General features: G+C 36.5%; 2 protein-coding genes and 2 long non-coding RNA genes across 9 annotated transcripts in view; 2 read left to right on the top strand and 2 right to left on the bottom strand.

Annotated features, from left to right (window-relative positions):
* Window positions 1-1,019: 1,019 nt before the first annotated feature.
* Window positions 1,020-8,006, bottom strand: LOC121250751 (rab GTPase-activating protein 22-like). Of its 6 annotated transcripts, none has more exons than XR_005937848.1 (13): window positions 7,839-8,006; window positions 7,325-7,450; window positions 6,792-6,887; window positions 6,379-6,482; window positions 5,597-5,814; window positions 5,038-5,160; window positions 4,864-4,952; window positions 3,480-3,585; window positions 2,348-2,445; window positions 1,914-2,168; window positions 1,716-1,799; window positions 1,327-1,416; window positions 1,020-1,225 (listed from the first exon to the last, which is right to left on the bottom strand). XR_005937848.1 is itself a non-coding variant. In XM_041149956.1 (12 exons), exons 2-12 carry the CDS (start codon window positions 7,448-7,450, stop codon window positions 1,402-1,404), a joined length of 1,314 nt encoding a protein of 437 aa, XP_041005890.1. In that variant the 5' UTR covers window positions 7,839-8,006; the 3' UTR covers window positions 1,020-1,401. The 6 variants fall into 6 exon arrangements, 3 of the variants coding, with proteins under 3 accessions (XP_041005890.1, XP_041005892.1, XP_041005891.1); XR_005937850.1 differs by having other exon boundaries at window positions 7,325-7,425; window positions 7,839-8,001; XR_005937849.1 differs by having other exon boundaries at window positions 1,020-1,178; window positions 7,325-7,533; window positions 7,839-8,000.
* A 4,229-nt stretch (window positions 8,007-12,235) lies between these two features.
* Window positions 12,236-22,837, top strand: part of LOC121250755 — a 25,930-nt gene continuing 15,328 nt past the window's right edge. Inside the window, exons 1-2 of the long non-coding RNA XR_005937851.1 lie at window positions 12,236-12,249; window positions 22,154-22,161. This is a non-coding gene — a long non-coding RNA (uncharacterized LOC121250755). The remainder of the gene's footprint in view (window positions 12,250-22,153; window positions 22,162-22,837) is intronic.
* LOC121250757 lies at window positions 12,586-14,709 on the top strand. The gene is made up of 3 exons (XR_005937852.1): window positions 12,586-13,663; window positions 14,282-14,469; window positions 14,596-14,709. It is a non-coding gene; the product is annotated as an uncharacterized LOC121250757 (long non-coding RNA).
* LOC121250749 (serine/threonine protein phosphatase 2A regulatory subunit B''alpha-like) overlaps window positions 15,413-22,837 on the bottom strand; it is a 16,569-nt gene continuing 9,144 nt past the window's right edge. Inside the window, exons 7-13 of the mRNA XM_041149954.1 lie at window positions 19,395-19,536; window positions 18,689-18,836; window positions 18,456-18,565; window positions 17,247-17,403; window positions 17,034-17,159; window positions 16,771-16,921; window positions 15,413-16,017 (exon numbers count right to left, since the gene is read on the bottom strand). Of these exons, the coding sequence (XP_041005888.1) occupies window positions 16,781-16,921; window positions 17,034-17,159; window positions 17,247-17,403; window positions 18,456-18,565; window positions 18,689-18,836; window positions 19,395-19,536 (824 nt within the window). The 3' untranslated portion in view covers window positions 15,413-16,017; window positions 16,771-16,780. The remainder of the gene's footprint in view (window positions 16,018-16,770; window positions 16,922-17,033; window positions 17,160-17,246; window positions 17,404-18,455; window positions 18,566-18,688; window positions 18,837-19,394; window positions 19,537-22,837) is intronic.

Raw genomic sequence — 22,837 nt, 5'->3', positions numbered from 1 at the left:
AAATTTAAACTGATAGAAGATAACAGATCCAATCACTTGACATTTTGTGGAGAAAGATATTGTTCATATATTTTGTGAAAACTTTTTTTTAAGCCTTTAAATTATTTATTGATGAAGATTATGTTTTGGGAAGAGTTGAACAAATTGATTGTTATTTATTACATAGGCATTATTTTTTTTTCTTCGAAGTACACAACGGTACAACCAAAGGAAATCAATCCTCTTTATTTCCTGGAATCCCTCGTGTAGACAGAACATGATTCTCTAAATACTATAAATTTAGCATAAAAAAATTAAATATTTAAATCATTTAATGTTATATATATTGACAATTTGAGTGATAAATATATTTGGATGCTTTTATATTAAGTTAATACTATTTATTTTACTTAAAATCAAAATGATCCTTATCCTGAACAATTGAGCTAGATTAATGCGCCCGATTTGGATTCAATAATCACTTTAACTCATCTCATCTCATCATTACAACTTTCTCAATTTTTCATATAAAATATAGTAAATAATTTATTTTTTTCAAATCCCAAAACAATAATAATATTAAAAAATAATATTCTAACAATATTTTATTCAACTCATCTAAAATTATCTCAACTCATCTCATCTCATTATCCAAATCCCAAAAAGCTTCCTAATATGTACTCTTTAAAAATGTATTTTCCATTTTCATCATTATTTGACCTCTGGAACAGGTATTTGTTTTTGTTTTTTTTTTTTTTTTTTGGAAATGAAATATCTGCTCCGCTAACTAGATTTTTTTTTTTCCCTGTTTTTTTTTTTTTTTTTTGTTTTCATTTTTGGGCAGGCTGTCCTGACCACTGCAAAAAATGTTGCCTGTGCATATATGCTGCTGCTAAGAGACTAAAAGCTAACATGCATGCACCATCATCACCTCCTTGCATCCTTAATGCTTTGAATGAAAGGATATCTCTGACAATCAATATAATACTCTAACCATATCTTGTTTGATATTCTTTCTTTGGCAATTAACTTTATGAAAGAAATAAATAATATGAACTGTCTTAGATAGTGAAAATGAAAGTAATAAAAAGACAGTAGTCTAAGCCAGAGAAGGAAGTGTGGAAAGTAAAGAAGTGAAAATACATGGACCATCTTCGGCTGAAACCCTTTTTCAAATAAAACTCAAAAGCACCATGATGCTGCAGAAGCATATCACAACAAATCTTGGGGTACTAAGCCTGCAACTCTGACTTTTCAAAAATGGCATCTGCTTTTAACGATAGGGGAAGGTAGAGAGGAAGAGAGTTACTATAACCGAAGTGAGCTCTATAAAAAATAAGTCAACACCTGAGCAAAGTGAGCCCCAATGCAGCCTCCTTGGAGCATGTAAAGATTGGGGTGATTGATGATCCTAAGCATTACCTATGACTTGCTGGCCTGCATCAACATACAGCTCTGCTAAGCTATTTGATTTTTATGAAACATAAATTCTATACAAGCAAGAAATTTAACAAGAACAAACTACATAAACTCATCGGGCATGGTTGCCACTCATTTTGAAGCAAAATGAATAGCATTGCCCATCAATATCAGAAAGTATGTTTGTCACATTTAGTTCGAAGAGACATTTTGCGAAAAACTTATTTTAATTGCGTTTCTATAGACACAAGCAGAGACAGAGAAAGATCTGACTGACTCACACATGCAAGTTAAAAATAGGAGAGGCAGAAGACTACCTTCCTCAGATACTTTTTGTGAATCTTTAACGCTTCCTTACATGCCTTTTTAGCATCCAGATTTCCAGTTACGTCACCCACGATCTAGAGAGAAAGTTCCACTGTAAGATAAGTGCAGTACGCGCACACAATTATATTGGTGAGCACATGCATTGGAGAGAGAGAGAGAGAGGGGGGGGGAGAGAGAGAGAGAGAGACCCTGACAACATCATCCAAACCCTTAGCTTCCTTTAGAAGTCGCTTATTCTTTGTCTCAAGAATACTTGCAACAAGAAAAACAGCAAGTGCCCTATGTCTCTCAATATTTCCAGTCTTTACATTCCTCCTCTCAAATTTTCCAAATTGCTGCAGCAGTTTTTCATTTATTTCGGATGCAACACTGTTATCTCCAGCATTTGTTTGCGCCTCATATGATGAGAAGATGTTTGGATTGTATTCCATGGCCCACATCAGCTGAAACCAAATTATATTTTTGTCTTCAAAATATGTATATCAATAAAAACGCCAAAATAGAGGCTCCAATATACTATTACATTGAATTCAATAACCTCAAGTTCTTTCAATGCTCCATGAAAAAGTGATCTTTAACAGAAAAACAGTCCATTTCTTGAAAGATTCAAGCGTCAACTTACTTCCCAAAGATACAACGCATCCACAAAGGAAAACTCTCTCCGGAAAAGTACCATCAGCATGCGGAATGCAAACAAATATTCGCCACCATCTAGATCCTCTGCCAAATAGAAGAAATGATATTTTTATCACAAGAAATAATAAAAAAAAAGGTAAGGAAGAAGAAATGGGGTTTAGCTGATGAACGATGGCCTCGTCAGCTACCAAGGCATCTAAAAATCACGTCTGTGACAGTCTATGTCAGAGGGGGGGGGTGGGGGGACTATCACGGCATCATTTATTTATTTCTGTTCGACTTGCATATCTATAATATTTGCTTCTGATATGCATATTTTTCTACTTTTATTGGTACCTTCTCTCAGCAATGGATACCTCTCTATTGCTGCTTCTTTTTGGTGTGTTTGTTTCTTTTGGGGCTGCGGGGGCCAGTGAAAACAGCATAAAATAGTTTTAGCACTAATTTAGAAAATGGTCTTTACCATTGTTTGTCTGATACTGCATCTAACACAAACTCGATTGATCTGTAATTACAGTGCACACAATGAAATTTAAATTGATTTATTAATATATACGATCCATAACTATTCTTGAAATCACTGCAAAATGCGTTGAACATATGAAACATGCAAGTTGATTAGGAGCAAGTTAAGAGGAAAGACTCCCCACATTGTAAGATGGTAGCTTGGGGCTAAATAAAAGTTTTTCATGACAACATAATTACTAACACTTTACTAAAACTTTAGTTTGAAATGAAAAGTTGTTGAAATAGTCAAAGCAGTCAAATAACTATTAAAACTTTACAAATAAAAAAAAACAATTATATGTTTAAAAACTGCATGTCAGGCTACTTCCAAACAATATAGAATGAAATTAGTTGAGTTTTATTCATTCTAGCATTCACAAAATTCCCATTAGAGGGAACCAGACAAGGACACAATCACAATTTCAAATTTTTAACCCAGATTTTGCTATTTCTTCTCACCAGTATTCTTAAATGGTGTAAATTTTCATGGAGTTGAGTGACAAGCAACCAGATCGCAGGTGTGAAGGAATAAACACTAAATAGAGAGCTTACAAACCTTAAAAACTGATTTAGATATGAAAAATAAGGCAAAAATAATGGGAATAGTTTACCAAGGTGTTGATGAAGCTTTGGATCAATGACTTTGATTATCTGCGAGAGTGTGCTCAGCTGAGCTTGTACCCCAATTGAACTTGTGCTGCATCTAAAGTTTTCTCTCTGTTTAAATTTTTTAAAAAAAAAAAAAAAAATCAGGAGTCATAGGTTACACAATAAACAATATATATCACAAGCGTTTAGGGCCAAAAATTTAAGTTAATCCTCAAAAGAAAATCAACAGCATCACTAAATGGATTCTAACTACTGTCTTGGCTGATGGTGAAACCCTCTCAAGGGATATATATCCAATATCATCGTGTAAAATCATGATGAGGAGAAACTGGGTAAAACAAGTATATACACTTCTTAAATCACTTCTCTAATGCTGTTAAAAGCAAACAAGTAACTCTTTTCACGTAAAACAAGACATTTGATGAGTCTTAATGAGTGCAGCAGCATAAAAGAAAAAGAGTGCTAAACTGGGATCGTAGTTTTATTGGAAGAGGGGAAGGTTAAAAGATCTGTGAAGTGTGAACCGTTTCCTTTATTACTATTACACCTAGTACTCGCAGTTTTCATTATCGTGGTGCACTGAATAAGCTTACATATGCAGTTCTCCAAATATATCCTACATCAGTAGACCCATATGATGCAGAAGAATTCTTCACTTGTCAGGAACCAGATGAAGGTAAATAAAAAGTTCTCCTATTCTTTTTCATGTATCTGTATTCTTCCCTTTCCTTCCATTCTCAGCAGACTGTTCTTTGACCTTGACTCTGCACTATTGTAGTCTTCTTAATCAAACCAGTACTAGGCACTGTTATCTATGGCTCTACAAGTATCTGCCCGTCATCTTTAGCTCTCCATCACAAAAACCTAATTTCATAACCCGATGTCCAAACTCATACTGAAGCAGCCCAAATCCATAATATATCTGCTTCGCAAGTATCCCGAACAAGTGTCTATGTTCCTGAGGTCCTGTAACTTTTCAGTCTGCAAACTTTCAACTTTTTAAACTACAACAAATTCCCCTCACCTTATCTCACCAAAGAAGCCTCCTTAGGCAGCTTTTCAAATCTGGGATATGTTACCAGAACCTCCAATTTGTTGGATCATCCCCTAGATATCCAGGTGCACATATACTTCTGAAACATGTAATTCTAGAAAGAGAGTTGATAACATGGCACTGACAAACAAAGAAGGGTGAATGTAGACATTGAATTAAAGCTCGGGTATGATCGAACTCTTTGATGTAACTGATATTAAAATCTACTCCAAGAGCTTTACCTTTTGGGGAGGAAAGATATATTTGTAGAAAACAATAAGTACCAACCATAAATTATAAGAGAAAATTAAAAGTCATTGAATAACAAGTTTGAAAGGAAAATCGCTGTGTACCAGCCTTCGCATTGCATGCTCAAAACACCAGAAAGCCTCTTCTTCTTTTTCCAAAAGAATTATCATTGGTGAGCAAATATCACTCATTCCTGCTCAAGAAAGGATCCAACTGTAATGATTTTATCTCAAAACTAAAATAATGACAGAAAAATAATGAAGTCGACAGTAATCCACCTTGAATATAACCTATATCATTGTCCATCCAAGCATAAATGGCAAGAACATCCCAAAGTTTTGCCTGATTAGTTTGACTCTCATAAAAGACAAGTGTTTGGTCTGTGCGAACAACATCAAGACCTACAACCCCAATTGCATAAGTGGCATTAGACATCGTTGACAGGTAGTAAATCATCTACTAGCAACCATAAGATAACCAAATAGAATTGAATTGAGAAGAAAAACAAAAAAAATAGGGCAACCATATGCAACTGTTATACTTCTGGGTTAGGATTTTAGCTGTATACACAATCAACAGGCAAAATTACTATGAGAACCCTGATGTAACTCAGTTTGTCATTAAGATTCCGTATTCGACACTATTCCAGGAATCAAGTCCTCTTTGCACAGGAAGGGCCACTATTATAATAATTTGTTACAAAAATTCTGTGAATATAAGCTAGGGCAGAACTATTTCATACAACTAGACTGCTTGATTTACTAGCCACTTCAATGGAGTTTGAGCAGCATAAAGATAGTCAATTCAGTAGCAAATGAATCCACGTGATGGATATACCAATTTGATGCAAAGCTTGCTTCCAGTGAGTCACTTTCTTGTCTGATACAGCGTTATTGACCTGCCCACCATTCTGTTCTTGTAAATCACTTTGTGTTGAAGAATTTTTTTTGATTGTTTGGCCACTATCAGCAATGATAGGTGCTGTAATTAACTTTCCACTTCCAATAACTGGAACCATCTTTTGACATTCGGATTTCCACGTCCAATACTGCTCCCTAAAATGATAAATGTTCTGTATGAAGTCGCTGTGTTCTATAAAGAAATGAACTTGTAAAAATGAAATGTTCTATAAAGAAAAGAGGGGAAGAAAAAAGCAACAATGATGTTCACAAGATTGACAGAACGACAACTAAAAAAAAAAGCACCAGCAAGCAATTAACACTTTGAAATAGTTATCCCAAAAACAACATTGTATTGAAGACAACATTTCAAACTTGAGACCTATGGCTGGACCAAAATGCAACTGCATCACGTGTTCAATGGTTCAGCAGGCTGGCCTATGACGGGGGAAGGGGAAAGATAAGATCCATGTACTGATGCATGAATTACATTTTACGATCTTTGTGACAGATCTTCATGTCTATGGTTTATCCCAGAACACATTCTTCCACTAATTATCCAAAACCTGGAACCAGGAGAATGTCTCCAGTACCATGACAGGCCAAGAACTCGACTATGATTTTTCTTACTCTAAATAAAAGAGGATAATAAATAATCCATTGTTTACTCCAATTCTTAACCCAATTCACTATTCTTCACATTTTAGAGGAAAATTTTACCTGCGCCGTTCCCTGAGCTGACTCCGTTCTTCAAATGTGCTGTTCGGATCAAAGCAGCCTAACAAGAACTCCCAGACTACCCCCTTGATTGAAGGATGAACACCCTACCACACACAAAAAAGTTGTAGAAAGAGTCGGTATTCTACAAAAAAGGGTTTAAACTTCTGAAAATGAAAGGAGTACCAAATATGCAGTAAATGAATACATTGCAAATCACAGTGATATTTGCAGTCAGATGACTCATTTATTCATTTTTCTCATCTACTCAAAAACTCATAATTTATATAACAGCCAGAATACGGAAAATACTGAAAGGTGCTAAAGTGGTAGAACTCAATGCAAAAAAGAAAAAAGACATGGCTAGATTGAATACATATGGTAAAACTAAATTGTCATCAATCTAGAAAGTGTACCCCTCGTTGGATCCTTCTAAGCACTTTTGCAATGTCCAAATGCCCATCTTGAGAGAATGCAGAGTTCCATCTTCTTGCACTAAGGGTTTTTCCAGCCTGTCAAATAAATAGTAGTAAACGTAAAACAGATTCTACTTGGATAAAGACATAACACTCATATAAGCACATATATATATATATATATATATATATATTTTGTAAGTAATAAGCATATATCACAATGAAACTGCAAAAGATTGTCATACTTTCAAAAATTAAAAGACCCTAATTTTCAACTAAAAATCATTATATCATGATACTTGTCAAACGTTTAAAAAGCATAATACTAATAGACCCAAGTAAGAAACTTATAAACGTTATAGGTAAATTTTTTGTATAGATGGAGCAATGAATTCACACAATGTAAAACGAAATGTAGGTAAGAAACCATAAAGGTGATACATAACTTTTTGTATACGTTAAGCAATGAGTCCACACAATGTAAATCAAAATGAAATTAGTAAGTGACCAAACGGGAGCAAAAGAGAAGATACCCTGAGCTTAAAACGGGTCTTCGGGACGTCGGCTTGACATTCTGATCTAACCGGATAGAACACATCCAGCTCACTAGTCCCAGCTCTCTTCATAAGAACCCCTGCCAATCCCTCGCAACCAAGCATCTAAATCAACAGATATTTTGACTTGTTATGGTAATTTCCGGATCCCCAGTCTAATTCTCGATGCCCAATTAAACAAAACCAAACTGAAGACACCACCAAAAAGATCAAACATACAGTTAATGGCATCTCTGTTAAGAAAAAAATATATAACTCCCAGAATGTATTACCAAATACTCATATCTTGAAATCTTGAAAGCAAATGTCTTTGACAACTTAAAACCTATATATTAGATTGATAGTTAATTATGGCAAGATATCTTGATCAAATATCAAACTTCTATCGAAATCATCATATATCCGCATTTTGAAACAAGAATCCTACGAAAAGACCAAAAACAAAGAAATCAAGATTGAAATATGTTTTTTTTTGGGCGGGGGGTCTCTGTACCTTTGCCGACAATCTCAAAGATTCAAATAGGAACTGCCGATGTTACAAACGTTGTTCCAATGAAGTTTCTTCGACAAGAAGATCTGAGAGAGAGAGAGAGAGAGAGAGATGGGACCGAAAAACACGCTGAGAATAAAGTTTGAAACGGCCATTTTAACGGTAAATCTGTTGATAGTCCCATTGTATATAATTTTATTTTTGGTATAATTATTTTTTCATTCGCAAATTATTGTTTTCTTTTTCTTCATCATTTCAACAGCAAAATCTTAACTTGGTCTATAAGTTAGAATTTATAGATAATTTAGGACGAAAAAAAAAAATTGAAGTAGTTTGTGATATAATTTAATTTATAATATTTAAAATTTAATTATCTTACAAACTAAATTATATAATGCGGATAGTAAATGATATAGAGACTTTATAATAAAATTATAAATAATTCTTCCAGAAAAAAGAAAGTGAAATATGAAAAAGATTTCACACCCATAATGAGTAGAAACACATAAATACAGGGGCACGAATGCAAAGGCCTCCTAAAAAGAAAGGCAATCCTAGCAGTTTGGGCTTTGGCCAACCCAACTTGAATATGTTGTCAAATATACGTAGCTATGATCACATTCCATCGCACCCACCATGAAACCCCTTATTTCTTTGTCCTCAGAAACACTAATTTATCCTCCTGCCTCCTAATTCTTTGTCACACGTTCGACGGCGCCAAGGCAAAAGAAGAGAAATCAGGAGAACTGAGGGAAATCATGGTCTTAGGGTTCGAGATGTGGGCCATGGGTTGGGCCAAAGCCTTAAGGTCCATCTAAGTAGTTCGGTTTGGTAAAGGCCATTTATGTTACTTTTTAATTCAAGTCAGTGTTATGGGCCGAGAAGCCTTTTTTATTATTATTACTTGTTTGTTGAGTCCTGTAGTGTCAGACCCTATTTGAGGGCAACGTCCTGTAGAGGCAGGTTATGTTGAATCCTTATGCAAGTTGTTATACTTTCTTCTTCTTTCCTCTTTTCTCTCTATTAATGGAGGCACTCACCCTCTAAGTGAGCAATTTTGATCTCATCACAATCCATAAGTCCTTACAGAAATTATAGTAAATATCCTAGATTGTTACAATTGGTATCAGAGAGTGATCCTAAGAGACCAACTCTCAAGCGACCTTCAACCTTAACCTTAGCTTCAAGCCATGGTAGAGGGTACACGCCTAAATCAGCTTCAGGATGGAATCACTTCCTTGAAGAAGTCCACACACTCACAGCTCAAGAACTTGGAAACAAAGATGCTAGCACTAAAGAGACAGTTAGATTCAGTCATGCAACAACTAGCCACCATAACCTTAAAATTGCAGAAGAGGAATGTTAACACCTCGTGAGGAGAGTCTTCCTCAAAAAAATAAAAGGGTTTAGAATGAACACCTAAAGCATGGAATGGAGCCTCACTCGCAGCTGATAAGGATAGATTTTCCTACTTTTCATGGAGAAGATCCAAGTGGCTAGTTGTATAAAACCAACAACTTCTTTGCATATCACAACACACTACCCCAACACAAGCTTAGACTAGCTTCATTTCATATGGAGGGACAAGCCTTCATTTGGTTCTAGGATTTGGAGGAATCAGGGGCCCTTCAGAACTGTGAGGAGTTTACCAAGGCCTTATTGATCTGATTTGGACCATCTTATTATGATGATCCTATGGTGGCTTTAACCAAATTAAAGCAAGCGGGATCTATGGAGGAGAATAAGTCCAATTTTGAACAACTGTCTAACAGGTTGAGGGGGTTGTCTGACGGGTATAAGCTAAGTTGTTTCTTGAGTGGGCTAAAATATGAAATAAGGTTACTAATTCATATGTTTATTCCCAGAAATTCACTATCAATTTATAGTTTGGCTAAAATCCAAGAAGAAAATGTGGAGGTGGGAAGAAGAAATGTGAGGGGCCTAAGTCACAACCACGACCTAGGAATTTTTAGGGGATGCTTGGGAAACAAAATAAGAATTTTGTGAATAGTAGTAAGATGATTTATGAATAGTAGTAAGATAATTTGAGTTAAATATTTATTGGGTTTTGAAAAATGAGAGAGAAAAAGTTGAATTGTTTTTTATTTTTAATTTGAAAGTTTGGAAAAGTTGTAATGATTAATTTGAAAAAGTTGTAATGATTAGTTTGAAAATGTTTGTGTTTGAATGATATTTGATAATGAAATGAGATGGGATGGGATGAAATGAGATGAGATGAAATTGTTTTTCCAAACATTCCCTTAAACTTCCCACTGTTAACCATACAAATAGCTCTAGTAACCATCCAAAAGCCATCACCCTGTCCAAAAAACTAAACCCCAACAGATGAAGGAGAGGAGGCACAATGAGCTTTGCTATTATTGTGAGTCAAAGTGGAATCCGGGACACTAAGTGTCAACACCTTAAATTATTTTTTATTGAAGAGATAGAGGATGAACCAATAGAAAGAGTGAAAATAAAAGAAGTAAATGACTATGGGGAGGTCTTGGATTTTGTCACTACTCCAAACCAACTAGAAATATCCCTCCATGCACTTACTTATTGGGTCAATAAATCCTAAAATTATGAGAGTAAAGGGTAGAATGGGTAATCAGGATGTTGTTGTCTTAATAGACTTTGGAGTACACATAATTTTTCGGATCCCTTAGTGGTGAGAAGGGGAGATTCTAGTACAACATGACAAGAAAATTAAGGTAAGGGTAGCCAATGAGGAGCAATTGTTAAATGAAGGAAGATGTATAGCCCTTAGTGTGAAGTTGCAGGGGTTAGTTTCAATATAAATGCTTTTGTATTGGTATTAACAGGGTATGATATAGTGTTGGGAGTACAATGGCTGCGTGAGTTAGGGTTTATTCTTTGGAATTTTAAGGAGTTGACCATGAAATTCCAATACAACAACGAGGCAGTAGAATTACATGGTCTCTATCCAACCACTTAGGAAGGAAACATTAACCAGAATAATAAATTTGAAAAGAATGAGAAATTGTTGCAAATTGTATAACTAAAAGAAAAAACCCCAAACCCTGAAATAACCCCACCTATCCAGAAATTACTTGATCAGTATGGAATTGTTTTTTGTGACTTGAGGGGACTACCCCCTAAGAGATCCCAAGACCATGCTATTATTTTACAGCCTAATACCCGGCCAGTTTCAGTGAGGCCTTACAGGTACTAGTATTTTCAAAAAGATGAAATTGAAAAAATTGTCAGGGAATTGTAGAGAGAAGGGGTAATAAGACTTAGTCAAAGCCCATATTCTTCCCCAATCCTACTTGTAAGAAAAGCTAATAGTTCATGGAGGATGTGCGTGGATTATAGGGCCTTGAATAAAGTTATAGTAAAAGATAAATCTCACATCCCAGTTGTTGAATAATTGCTAGATGAATTGAGTGGGTCCAAGGCATTTTCTAAGCTGGATCTGTGTTTTGGTTATCACCAAATCATGTTCAAACATGAGGATGTGAATAAAACAACATTTAGGACACATGAAGGGCACTACGAGTTTCTTGTAATGCTCTTTGGATTAACTAATGCCCCATCAACATTTCAAAGTTTGATGAACGACATATTTAGACAGTATTTGAGGAAATTTATATTGGTATTTTTTACGATATTTTGATATATAGTGCCAACATGAAGGAACATTTGAAGTACCTACAGCTAACGTTAGAAACACTTGAACAACATAGTTTGTTAACTAAGTTGTCCAAGTGTAATTTTGTTGTTTATGAAGTAACTTATTCGGGGCATGTGATATCAAATGAATGGGTGAAAGCTGACCCGATAATTTGGCAACAATGACATAATGGTCTTTTCCTACTTTATTTAAGTCCTTGAAGAGATTCTTGGGCTTGACAAGGTATTATAGAAAATTTATCAAAAGGTATGGGAGCATTGCAACCCTCCTCAAACAACTACTAAAAAAAACCAGTTTGTGTGGAATGAGGTAGCCGAATAGGCTTTCCAAGTTTTGAAAAAGGCAGTGAGCCAGACCCCAGTATTGACTTTGCCTGATTTTTCTTTCATTTGTGATAGAATGTGATGTTTTCGAGGAGACTTTGAAGCTATTTTAATGTAGAAAAAAAGTAAGCCTATTGTATTCTATAGCCAGGCTTTGAAGGGTAGGATCCTAAACCTCTCAACCTACGAGAAGGACTTGTATGCTCTGGTAATGACAGTGCAGAAATGGAGGCCTTACTTATTGGGCCATCCTTTTGTGGTGAAAACTGACTACCAGAGTTTGAAATACTTATTAGAATAAAAAATGGAGACACCATGCAACAGAAATGGACTTCCAAATTGTTGGGTATCATATGTTAATTGAGTATGAGAGAAGACTGGAAAATAAAGTGGCAGATGACTTGTCCAGGAGGGTTGAAGGGAAGATCAGAAAGTAGAGGCCACGATTGCAATTATTTCCCTACCCACTCTTGATTGGTTGGAGAAGATAAAATGGAGGGTATAGTAAAGACCCCAAGACTTACGAACTATTTGAGAAGTTTAAAAAGGGGGATCTACCCTCTAATTACACAGTGAGAGATGGTCTGCTTTTTTTCAAATAGAAGTTGATGGTGGCAAATAATAGTAATTTTAAACAGAATTTATTGCATTTATTATACATTAGTCCAATGGGGGGACACTCGGGCCCATCCCCCTCCCAAGCTGACCAGTTATATATCAAGACTATCCAAAGTGGAAGCCGTAAAGGAAGCATTACAGTCTAGAGATACTTGCACCTAGGTTCTATGGCCCGTTCCCAATCATCCAGAAAGTTGGACCTGTAGCCTACAAATTGCAGCTTCCACCCACGGCGGCCATTCAGCCCAAATTCCACGTCTCAACTGAAGAGGAAACTGGGCCAACAACACACGTTCTTGCCCACACTGCCACCCATAGACGCCGCCAGGGTCCTTAAGCTAGAACCAGAGAAGATTTTAGACCGTCCTGTTCGACGGTTCAAAAATTAGCCTCTTGCAGAATTGCCAGTCCAATGGCAAGGACAACATGCCGATGACACCACATGGGAGCTGTATTAGTAGAAAGTATCCTACCCACACCTTGTGGGCAATGTGCTTTGATAGGAGGAGCTCTATCATTCGTCCGACGGTGCCGAGGCAGAAGAAGAGAAATAAGGAGAACTGAGGGAAGTCGTGGTCTTAGGGTTCAAGATGTGGGCCATGGGTTGGGCCAATGCCTTAGGTCCATCTAAGTTGTTCGGTCTAGTAAAGGCCCTTTATGTTACTTTGTAATTCAAGTCAGTGTTATGTTTTAATTCTATTTTCTAGAAGGGAAATCAAGTTTGCTATGCACTAGTGTCAGACCCTATTTGAGGACAGCGTCATGTAGAGGTTGGTTATGCTGAATCTTTATGCAAGTTGTTATACTTTCTTCTTTCTTCCTCTTTTCTCTCTATTAATGGAGGCACTCACCCTCTAAGTGAGCAATTTCCATCTCATCCATAAGTCCTTACAGAAATTACAGTAAAAATCTTAGTGTTACATTCTTCCCCACTCCTCCAACCGAGTCGTTCGTATCCCCGGAACAAAATGGTATGTCCCTTCTAACCTTCTGCTTTGCTTCAGCTTAAGTTGCTGGGTATGCGTCTTTGAGTGTGTGAGTATGCATTGTACAGTTTATTGTGGTTTCTGATGTTTTCTTAGAGTAAATATTTGTTTGTTTTTTCCTTTGTGGTTATGAATTTGTAGCCGTTTAAGAGGTACGTGGAGATTTGAAGGCTGGCGCTTGTGAACTACGGGAAGGAGTATGGAAGACTTGTTGAGATTGTGGATGTTATCCACCACAATAGGGTATATATTGTTGCAGATAAATGATTTCCCTTACTTTTACTGATCATTAGTTCTATATTTTGGTTCAAACTCTGTTGCCAATGAAAATACGGTAATTTTGTTTATGGAGAAAGATGAAAAGGAGAAAATTGAAAAAGAGATGCTTTTTTTGGGTAGTTGGGTAGTCCGGGGGTCTCGAGTGTATGTGGATTATATTCTTTCTTTTTTTTTTTTCTTTTTTTTTTTTCAGGGAAAGTGGGGGAATAAGAACATAAATTTGGAATATTATTTGAAATGCAAGACTTTAGAAGCATGCTTGATGTTCAATGGATTTTACTTGAAATTCATCATTGTGGACGAGGCATTGCTGGAATTGATGGGCATCTTTCCTCTTGAAGTGAAATTTGATATGTAGTAGATTTAACTCATTTTTGGTCTGGTTTTTTTTATCACATTATATGATACTTGTTAAAGTTTTGGCTCTGTCAGTCAACTGTTTTTTCTCATGAACCTTTAGCATTCAATCACTCACCCTAGAGGTATAATGTAATTGAAAAACATTGATCTTTTGAGATTTTCACTACCTCCAAAATTCAAAGTTGTACAGGTTAGCATTCCTAGTATCTTTTTATGCTACAGGCTCTTGTTGATGCCCCTGATATGGTGAGGAGCCAAATGAACTTAAAAAGGCTTTCTCTGACTGATATTAAGATTGACATCAAGAGGGTTCCAAAGAAGAGGGCTTTAATTGAGGCCATGTAGACTGCTGGTAGGTGATAATTGAGATGTAACTTGATTATCTTACAAGACTGAAAAGTTTGTAAATTGTAAGATTACTTTTACTTATTGAATTAAGGAATTTCCAGGATTGATTTTATAAAGATTATAAACTTAAATGGTCTTTCATCTTATTGGACATGATTTTAATTTGTCCTGTTATTGTTTCTACGCAGAGGGGGTGGAATTATCAAAACTCAGTAAGGAGAATGCACAGCCTAAGACAGTGGCACAATTTGTAGAATTTTGAAGATGGTTCAATTATACAGCCCCGATCTTGCTTGACGTGTGAAAGAATTTGTTGGTTGGTTTCCTTAATTCGCAGGAGGATTACTATGACTTCTTCACAACTCCCAATCATTAATTTATGTCAGGTATAAGTCTCAAATAGACAACTCTTGCATAGGCATTTTGTAAAAATGTGGATCTCACTAAAAAAAAAAAAAAAAAAAAAAAATTACACTTTCATGGTGGGATTCACTTTTTTACAAAGAGCCTATGCGGGACTTGTACAAATCATTTCTCTTCAAGTGTAACAGTGGAGTAAACTTCAGAAGGTAATGCAAATTCTCAACATTTTATTTTATTGTTCAATAATAATAATAAAAAAAAACATCTTATTTATATTTTACCCCTCCCTACTATCAGTCAATGATACTTCCTCACAGATCTGATGCACATTCCGAAGTTATTGCCAATATGATTTTTTGTTGAAATAATTCCGAGTGTCGGAATCCATAAGCATCATCATAGAATGCTTTTTGTTCAAAATAACCTTCCCAGCAAATGATTCCAATATATGCTCATGCTGTCATGCATTTAAAATCAGTAAAGGCTACACTTCAATTATAGTAAATAGTCCCCTAAACGAGCATAAATGAATGGGGGACTGTAACTCCGACCACAGACAACTTTTAAATATTGGTAGACATCATTAATGGACATGGCTAGATATACCCTGAGGCTGTCTGGTTACTCGGAATATGGGAACAATTAACAAAAGAACATCATAAATCTTTCAACAATTCCAACTGGAAACCATTGTATGATGTTGCATCTCTACAGTTTCTTTCACAAGAAATTCTCTTTTTTCAACATAAATCCAATAAATAACATATTGACAATGGTACAGAATATAGGAATCGGAGGTGTAGAGGAAAAGGGACCATTTTTTAGCACCCAAGCAATATGAAGAACTACTAGAAGCTTCAAGCAGCCAGCTTTACCCATAAAAAGCACCCAGCAATATTGGAGCTAATTCCTTGGAAACAAGTAAGTTCTTCAATAACAATAGCATAAACTATTTGTTACCTGGGATGACTAACTAGTGGGCAGCAACCAAACCTCCCACATATAGAAGAAGCAAATCGATTTAGGACTCCTCAGTGGCAGTGCAGCTCATTTTAATTTCACCAAGGCTGCAATATTTACCAACTTGGTGAGGTGCATATCAAAATTATTACCAGAATGCACTTCAAGTTAATCGCTGATGAGGTTTGCAATCCCTTGTAAGTTTCACTCAAGGGGTATCTTCAAGTTGCCAATGTTTCATCCCATAGCCAGACTCAAGGAAGCATCAACAGCATTTATATAGGCAGCTGTAGAAACACAAAGAGCTTATTCAAGTATATGAGATGGAGTATATGACCGCAAAGCATAATTTTGTTTTTGGAACAACTTGTATCCAAGTACTGGTAATTACGATCAGCACATTCACTTTGTCAACCGAAACAAGATAAGAAACCTCTAATCCTGTATAAGCTACAAACATTTTGGTTCTATCTGTATCTCGAGAATAATGGGGAAATCACACAGCTTAGGAAATCAAGCTCCATGCTTAAGTTCTTTTATGATCTCCTCATGCTCTATCATCCTCTCTAGGCTTCAAACAGGTAGTTAATGATTAAACCTATGACAAAACATGCATAGCTGAAGGTACATTTTCTCTCTTTCTTCTCTATTTTCTGATTGTGGCTGTTCTCTCTTTTTTTAAGGGGGGAGAGAGAGGGGGGGGGGGGGGGGGTAAAGATATTGCTAAAAAAATCATCAAAATATTTTGTCCTATACCATCCAATATTGATTTTCAATGCATTTTCAATGGCATCAATGCAGTACAAAAACCTCCACTAGTCAAACAGTGCCACGGGTTTGGAACCTTTAGTTAGGTGTAAAGCTCAGATGTAAAACTTTTCCAGTTATATTGTCACACAAAGAAGGATCCTCAGAAGGTTGTGTCAATTTCAAGATTTATTGGCAATTTAAAGAAATGAATCCAAATTAAAATTAAAACATAAAGTCAATGGAACCATAGCACTACACAATTTATGTAGAGAAAAGTAGCTGTAACTAACCACATTGAACTCAAAAAGGAGCTTCAAGTGTCTCGTCCCAAACTTCTGCACTACCATTAGAAACATCTTCACCATCTTCTTCCATCGAAAGCCTAATATACTCTCTATGTGCAAAGCGATCCCACTCGGTCAAAGTTGGATCTTCACGTTCCTGTTCACAGAATAAATACTAGTGAGGCTATTGTCATCCCAGAGAGAGAAACCAGCACCATCAGTTCCCAACAAGTAGCCAGGCAATGGCTAAGAAAACTGGTAAAATTTACCTGACGGATGAGAAATGGATCACGACTTTCAAAAGCCATGAACTTGTTAAGATTGAAAAGTATATTGAAAACATTTCCTGAAAGTTTGCATCCTTTCATGTCACGTAGTGTAATATAATCTTCCCTCTGCAAGCAAAATGTGTCAGTAAAAGTGAAATCATCTCTGAATGGCAAAAAGAGAAATCCTAGATTTGGTTAAAAGCAAAATTTGACCTCCGGTGCAATCATGTCAACAATTTGACACAAAATATCCTCAAATAGCACAGGTTCTAGGGCCATACATTCCATACGATGAAGCTGCTCCTCGTAGAAGAATTGCATTTCAGTGGGGGTAATAACTCCATTACTATCCAAATCTATGCATTTGAACCTGTGAAATATAAGTAAATAAGAAAAAATGTGAAACGGAAAAATAAAGTGTTTCTATTTTATGTCTAGTGGTGCCTCAGAAAGCATGAAACATGCATCAAGCTTGTTCCAAGGCGAAATGCAAAGCTGAAGACGTATATTGCAGAAATGATATAGGCAAGTTGCAAACCACTCTACATCATTTATGCCATCAAATAACACAACATAATAAATTATTAATGATCGTGCTGAATATGTAATGCAGCATTGACAGATTTTAGAAAATTTTCTGATTTTATTTATAAACAAATGATAATGAAAAATACTCATTTGGACACTTCCGTCGAAACAGGGCTACTATACACATTATTAATCAATCTGTCAAGGGTCCAATATCCTTTAGGCAAGCTCAGTATTGATTCTATTACTTCTGGATAAATTATTTCCCGGGAAAGTTCAGTAATAGTAAAATTGCAACAGCATACTCATGATGAGAAATCAGGCTACCACTTTACTTTTTTAATTCCTTCTACCTCTTTACTTATTTCTCCTAGCTATGTTCCCACATCTCCATCATTTTCTCCTTTTCATCTCTCTCACATGTTAGTGGGATCTTGCATGTACTAAGCCGCAACTTAAATCTTAACAGAGATATTTTACTATGACTATTTTACCCTCCTTTTCACGTTTCTGTCAAATCAAGGAGAGAACTCAACTAACTTTTTTGTTTTTGATAGGTAATCAAGAAATTTTATTCATAGAAATAGGCAAAGCCCATGTACATAGGTAGTATACATGAGAAGCACTGAGCTAGAGGTTACAATCGAAAGTAGGTGGTCATGGACACTTAGTCTGTTACAAACTATGGCCCCCGCCCATAAGAACAATGACTTAAAGAAGAAAATTTTTAGCTCATCTGTTGTTCTCCCACGATCAAACTTCTAGCATTTCTCTCCCTCCAAATACACCAACACAAAGACTGAGAACTCAACTAACTCAGTCTTTGTGTTCTATACTAGTATGGAATACCATAGCAGAAAAAGAAGAAAATCGAGTAGAAAAAACAAAACATACCAATACTCTAGACTAGGCTCAGATGACTTGTCTTCCTCTGACAGCATGAAGTAAACAAAATCTTCATAACCCATCTTCCCTTCAACATTACTGGTAAACTTCCTTGGAACCTAAGATGGATTTGAAGTATATCACAACCGCGTGGACAACTCTTCTAAGAAAATGTCTGTCATACTACAGACTAACTTAAATTTGACTCAAAACTCTGCAAGGAAAGCATCATAATACAATACCTGTGAAAAAATTATCTCAACGATCCTGTAGGTAAGAGCATGGTTACCATATTTGATGAGGTTCTCTCTGCCTATCAAAAAGTCATGGTCGGTATCAAGCTCCCAAAACTTGCAGTATATAACGTAGAAGTGTTCATAACAGAAGAACCTGAAATCAAGTTTGAAAACACAGACAACATTAGGTGCATCTATTATGGTTTTTAAAAGAAATAGAGAGTCAAGCATTTGATTGTGCCATCTAAGAATAAAGCCAAATGTGGAACTCCTAAATTCCTCAGAAATATTTTTTGCCGCATTAGTGTTATTAAATATTCTATTCTGAATTGTGGTTTCATATTTTTTTCTGGATAAGTGAACTGAGGTTCCTTATCAACAATCAAGTAGCCAGACAGACACTTTACACACTTCTAGAGTCACTTTCAAATAGGTCAATCTAATAGAATTTCTTTTGCATAAATAATCAAATATTTTATTAGAAAATGCAAAGGGAGTAGCCCAGTACATAAGACGTATACAAGAGAAACACCAAATTAGATTACGTGAAGACAGATTTTATTATGTGAAATAAAGATTTAGGCTCTGCAATGAGAAAGAAGACATAATGAAGCAACTATCTTAGATTATGCTCGGTCTATACTCAAGGTAAAAATTGTTTGTCTCCATTTCTGTTAATAATAACTAATTCAAAGAAATCGCCAACACAAACCTCATGACTTTATTAATGTCCTCTTCCTCATCTGCGTGTTGCATGGCAGCAATTAGATTTCCTCGCTTCAGCTCTCTAAGAGTAAGATGGCCATTTCCTGATCTGTTGATGTAGTAGAAAATTCTGTATATGACAGTTTCAGCTGGGACATTAAGACAGAATTTTTGATCGGACAATATCAGTGGACTATTGCATTCTTAATTTCTTTGCGAACAGAATGAACATATATTAAGTTACCTATAAGAAATGAAAACAATATAACCAAACATGTTCCACAATACCCTAGAAAAGGTCTGTGCAGTTAATAGCTTAATTGAAATTTATTCAAGTAATGATAAAGTAAAACATAATGAAAAAAAAAAGAAAGAAGGAATGAACATCCACGCATCAGTCAACTTTCGTAGAAATACTCATACATTCTTTGTGAGAGAGAAGGGGGGGGGGGGTGTTTAAACTTGCATATGTATTTTGGTCTAAAAGAAATAGAAGTGCATCAAAGGAGAAGTACTACAGACACAAAGGGACTACACAAAAGTAAACCGTAAACTAACATGGCTTCATGTGATCCGTTAGATCTACTTTACAATCTAACATGCCGTATTAAGTCACATCAGTTTGTAGATTTATTTTTATGTAATCCCTTTGTGACTAAAGTATTTCTCTTATTAAATATAGCTAGATGTTACTTAATGCCATAATAGTATGATGTAGAAGAAATCATCACAAATCTTAGACTTAAATATAAAGGATTACATAGTACAAGAAGTTTAACCATATTCTATTGCCCCAAAACTGCTTCTACCTTTATGGATTCCGAACTCTCAATACATTACCGGGCATAACTCATCCAAAAAATAAAAAATAAAAGTGAACAAATTACCAGGTATAACCAACTTTTGTAAATTTCAAATGGATATGAGAAAAAAACCTGCTCTTGAGGCAAAATTGCAGCTTTAAGCCACGGGCCAAGCCATGAGGGCTTGAGGCCTTTCCTTATTAAATCAATCATGGACAGAATGTGATACCTCTGATACGGATAAGGGTAGGTGGTGTATGATATCCCACATTGCTTGAGAATGAGACCTTATTACTCTTTATAAGGTTCCAATGGGGCTCTAACTATATCATTGACACGAAAGCGGTTGGGGGGGTTGGTGCTCTAAGGAAGTGCACCGGGAGGAAGGGGGGGGGGGTGTGTTATGGTGTGGGCTTATGGAAATTTATTAGGAAAGGGTGGTTGAATTTTGTAAGCCATACCCGGTTCATGGCTGGAGAGGGTACCAGAATTAGGTTCTGGCAAGATGTTAGGTGTGGAGATCGTGCTCTTAACACAGCTTTTCCAGCTCTCTATAGTATTGCAGCAAACATGGATGCTTCTGTGACAGATTTGCTGGTATCTTCTCATGGCTCTCCTCAGTGGAATGTCCTCTTCAACCGGGGTCTTCATGATTGGGAATTTTTTTTTTTTTTATAAGTAAAATAAGTATTATTCATCCATTCAACTGTCAATTACAAAGTCAGAATATGCCCTATTTATGTAGGAGCATTAGAAACTAAGAAGTCATGAAAATCCATGCCATTAAAGTCCACAGCAATGGCCCAAGTACAAAAAGTCCTAAAAAATAACATTTTCAGCTCCGCCCTAGATCTCTCTTTGGCTTCAAAAATCCTCTCATTGCGCTCCTGCCACAAGCACCACATAATACAGATAGGAATCATCTTCCAAACCGCTTTGATTTGTCGCATACCTTGAATTGAGGTCCAGCAAGCCAAAACATCTAACACGGTTTTCGGCATAACCCACGCTATGTCCAATCTGTTAAACACCTCATCCCATATAGTCCTGGCTACCTAGCAATGTAAGAGTAAATGATTCACCGACTCGCCCCCCTTTTTTACACATGCAACACCAGTTTGCAATAATTATCTTTCTCTTTTTCAGATTATCCGTAGTGAGAATCTTACCTAACGACGTTGTCCACACAAAGAAAGAAGCTTTGGGAGGAGTCTTATTGCGCCAAAGCTTTCTCCACGGATACTATATCTCAAGAACTTGTGTAAGTACCTTGTAAAAGGAACGAACATTGAACACTCCCTTCCTTGCTGGACTCCACCACAGATCATCATCATGCTGGAAATTTGGACGACAAGAATACACGACTATAAAAATCTACAAAACTCTCCATCTCCCAATCCTGTGCCACTCGGTTGAAGTTGATATTCCAGTGAATGTTCCTTCCTGCGACTTTCATAACCTCCGCCACCATGGCATCTTGAGCATTTGCAATCAAGAATAGTGTAGGAAACAAATCTTGTAGAGCACTATCAGTACACCATACATCTTTCCAAAATCTGATCTTAGAACCTATACCCAATTGCAGTCTAGTGTGTTGATGGAATACCTCCCACCACTTCTAACGTGTTTCCATAGCCCCATTCCAGAGGCCCCTCTAACTTCTCTCGTACACCATCCCTCCCTTACATCACCATATTTGTTCTCGATCACAGTCTTCCATAAGGCTTCTGGTTCCTTGATATATCGCCACAACCATTTGCCAAGTAATGCACGATTGAACAACCTCAAATTTCTGATACCCAAACCGCCATTAGAGATAGGACGGCACACCATCTCCCACTTGACTAAATGGAATTTAAACTCTTCTCCTAAGCCCCCCCCACAGAAAATCTCCTTGTAACTTCTCAAGTCGACCTGCCACACTTGCCGGTATAGGGAATAAGGATAAGAAGTACGTGGGTAGATTAGAAAGTGTACTTTTAATTAGCGTAATCCAACCCCCTTTTGACAAATACATCCTCTTCCAACCTGCCAGTCTCCTCTCTACTTTTTCAATCACTGTATCCCAGATAGAGCGTGCCCTCGAGGCTATACCCAATGGTAATCCCAAATAACTCATAGAGAGCGACGATATCTTACAACCCAGTGTGCCAGCCAACTCCCTTATATTCTGAACTTCTCCAATAGGCACCAACTCGGATTTATCATAATTCACTTTTAAACCAGACACTGCTTCAAAACAAAGCAGCACCTTCACAACCTTCAACTAATCTTGATCGGCTTCGCACATAATAAGCGTATCATCTGCAAACAGTAAGTGCGAAATAGTAGTGATACACCTACTGGGCGATCCAATCTGGAAACCACTAATAAAACCATCAGTCACTAAAGCCGAGATCATCCTGCTTAGTGCCTCCATAACAATAACAAAAAGTAAAGGAGATAAAAGATCCCCTTGTCTCAAGCCACGAGAACTCGGAAAGAAACCCTTTGGGCTGCCATTGATTGACACAGAGAATCTTACTGTGGATATACACCAGCTGATCCAAGACCTCCACCTTTCTCCAAAACCGCACCTACTCAGTAGATATAGAAGAAAATCTCAGTTAACATGATCATACGCCTTTTCCATATCTAACTTACACAT

Source organism: Juglans microcarpa x Juglans regia, chromosome 2D (assembly GCF_004785595.1).
Source record: "Juglans microcarpa x Juglans regia isolate MS1-56 chromosome 2D, Jm3101_v1.0, whole genome shotgun sequence".
Lineage (NCBI taxonomy): Eukaryota > Viridiplantae > Streptophyta > Magnoliopsida > Fagales > Juglandaceae > Juglans > Juglans microcarpa x Juglans regia.
Note: the sequence above shows the minus strand (reverse complement) of the source record. Positions and strands in the feature narration are given on the sequence as shown.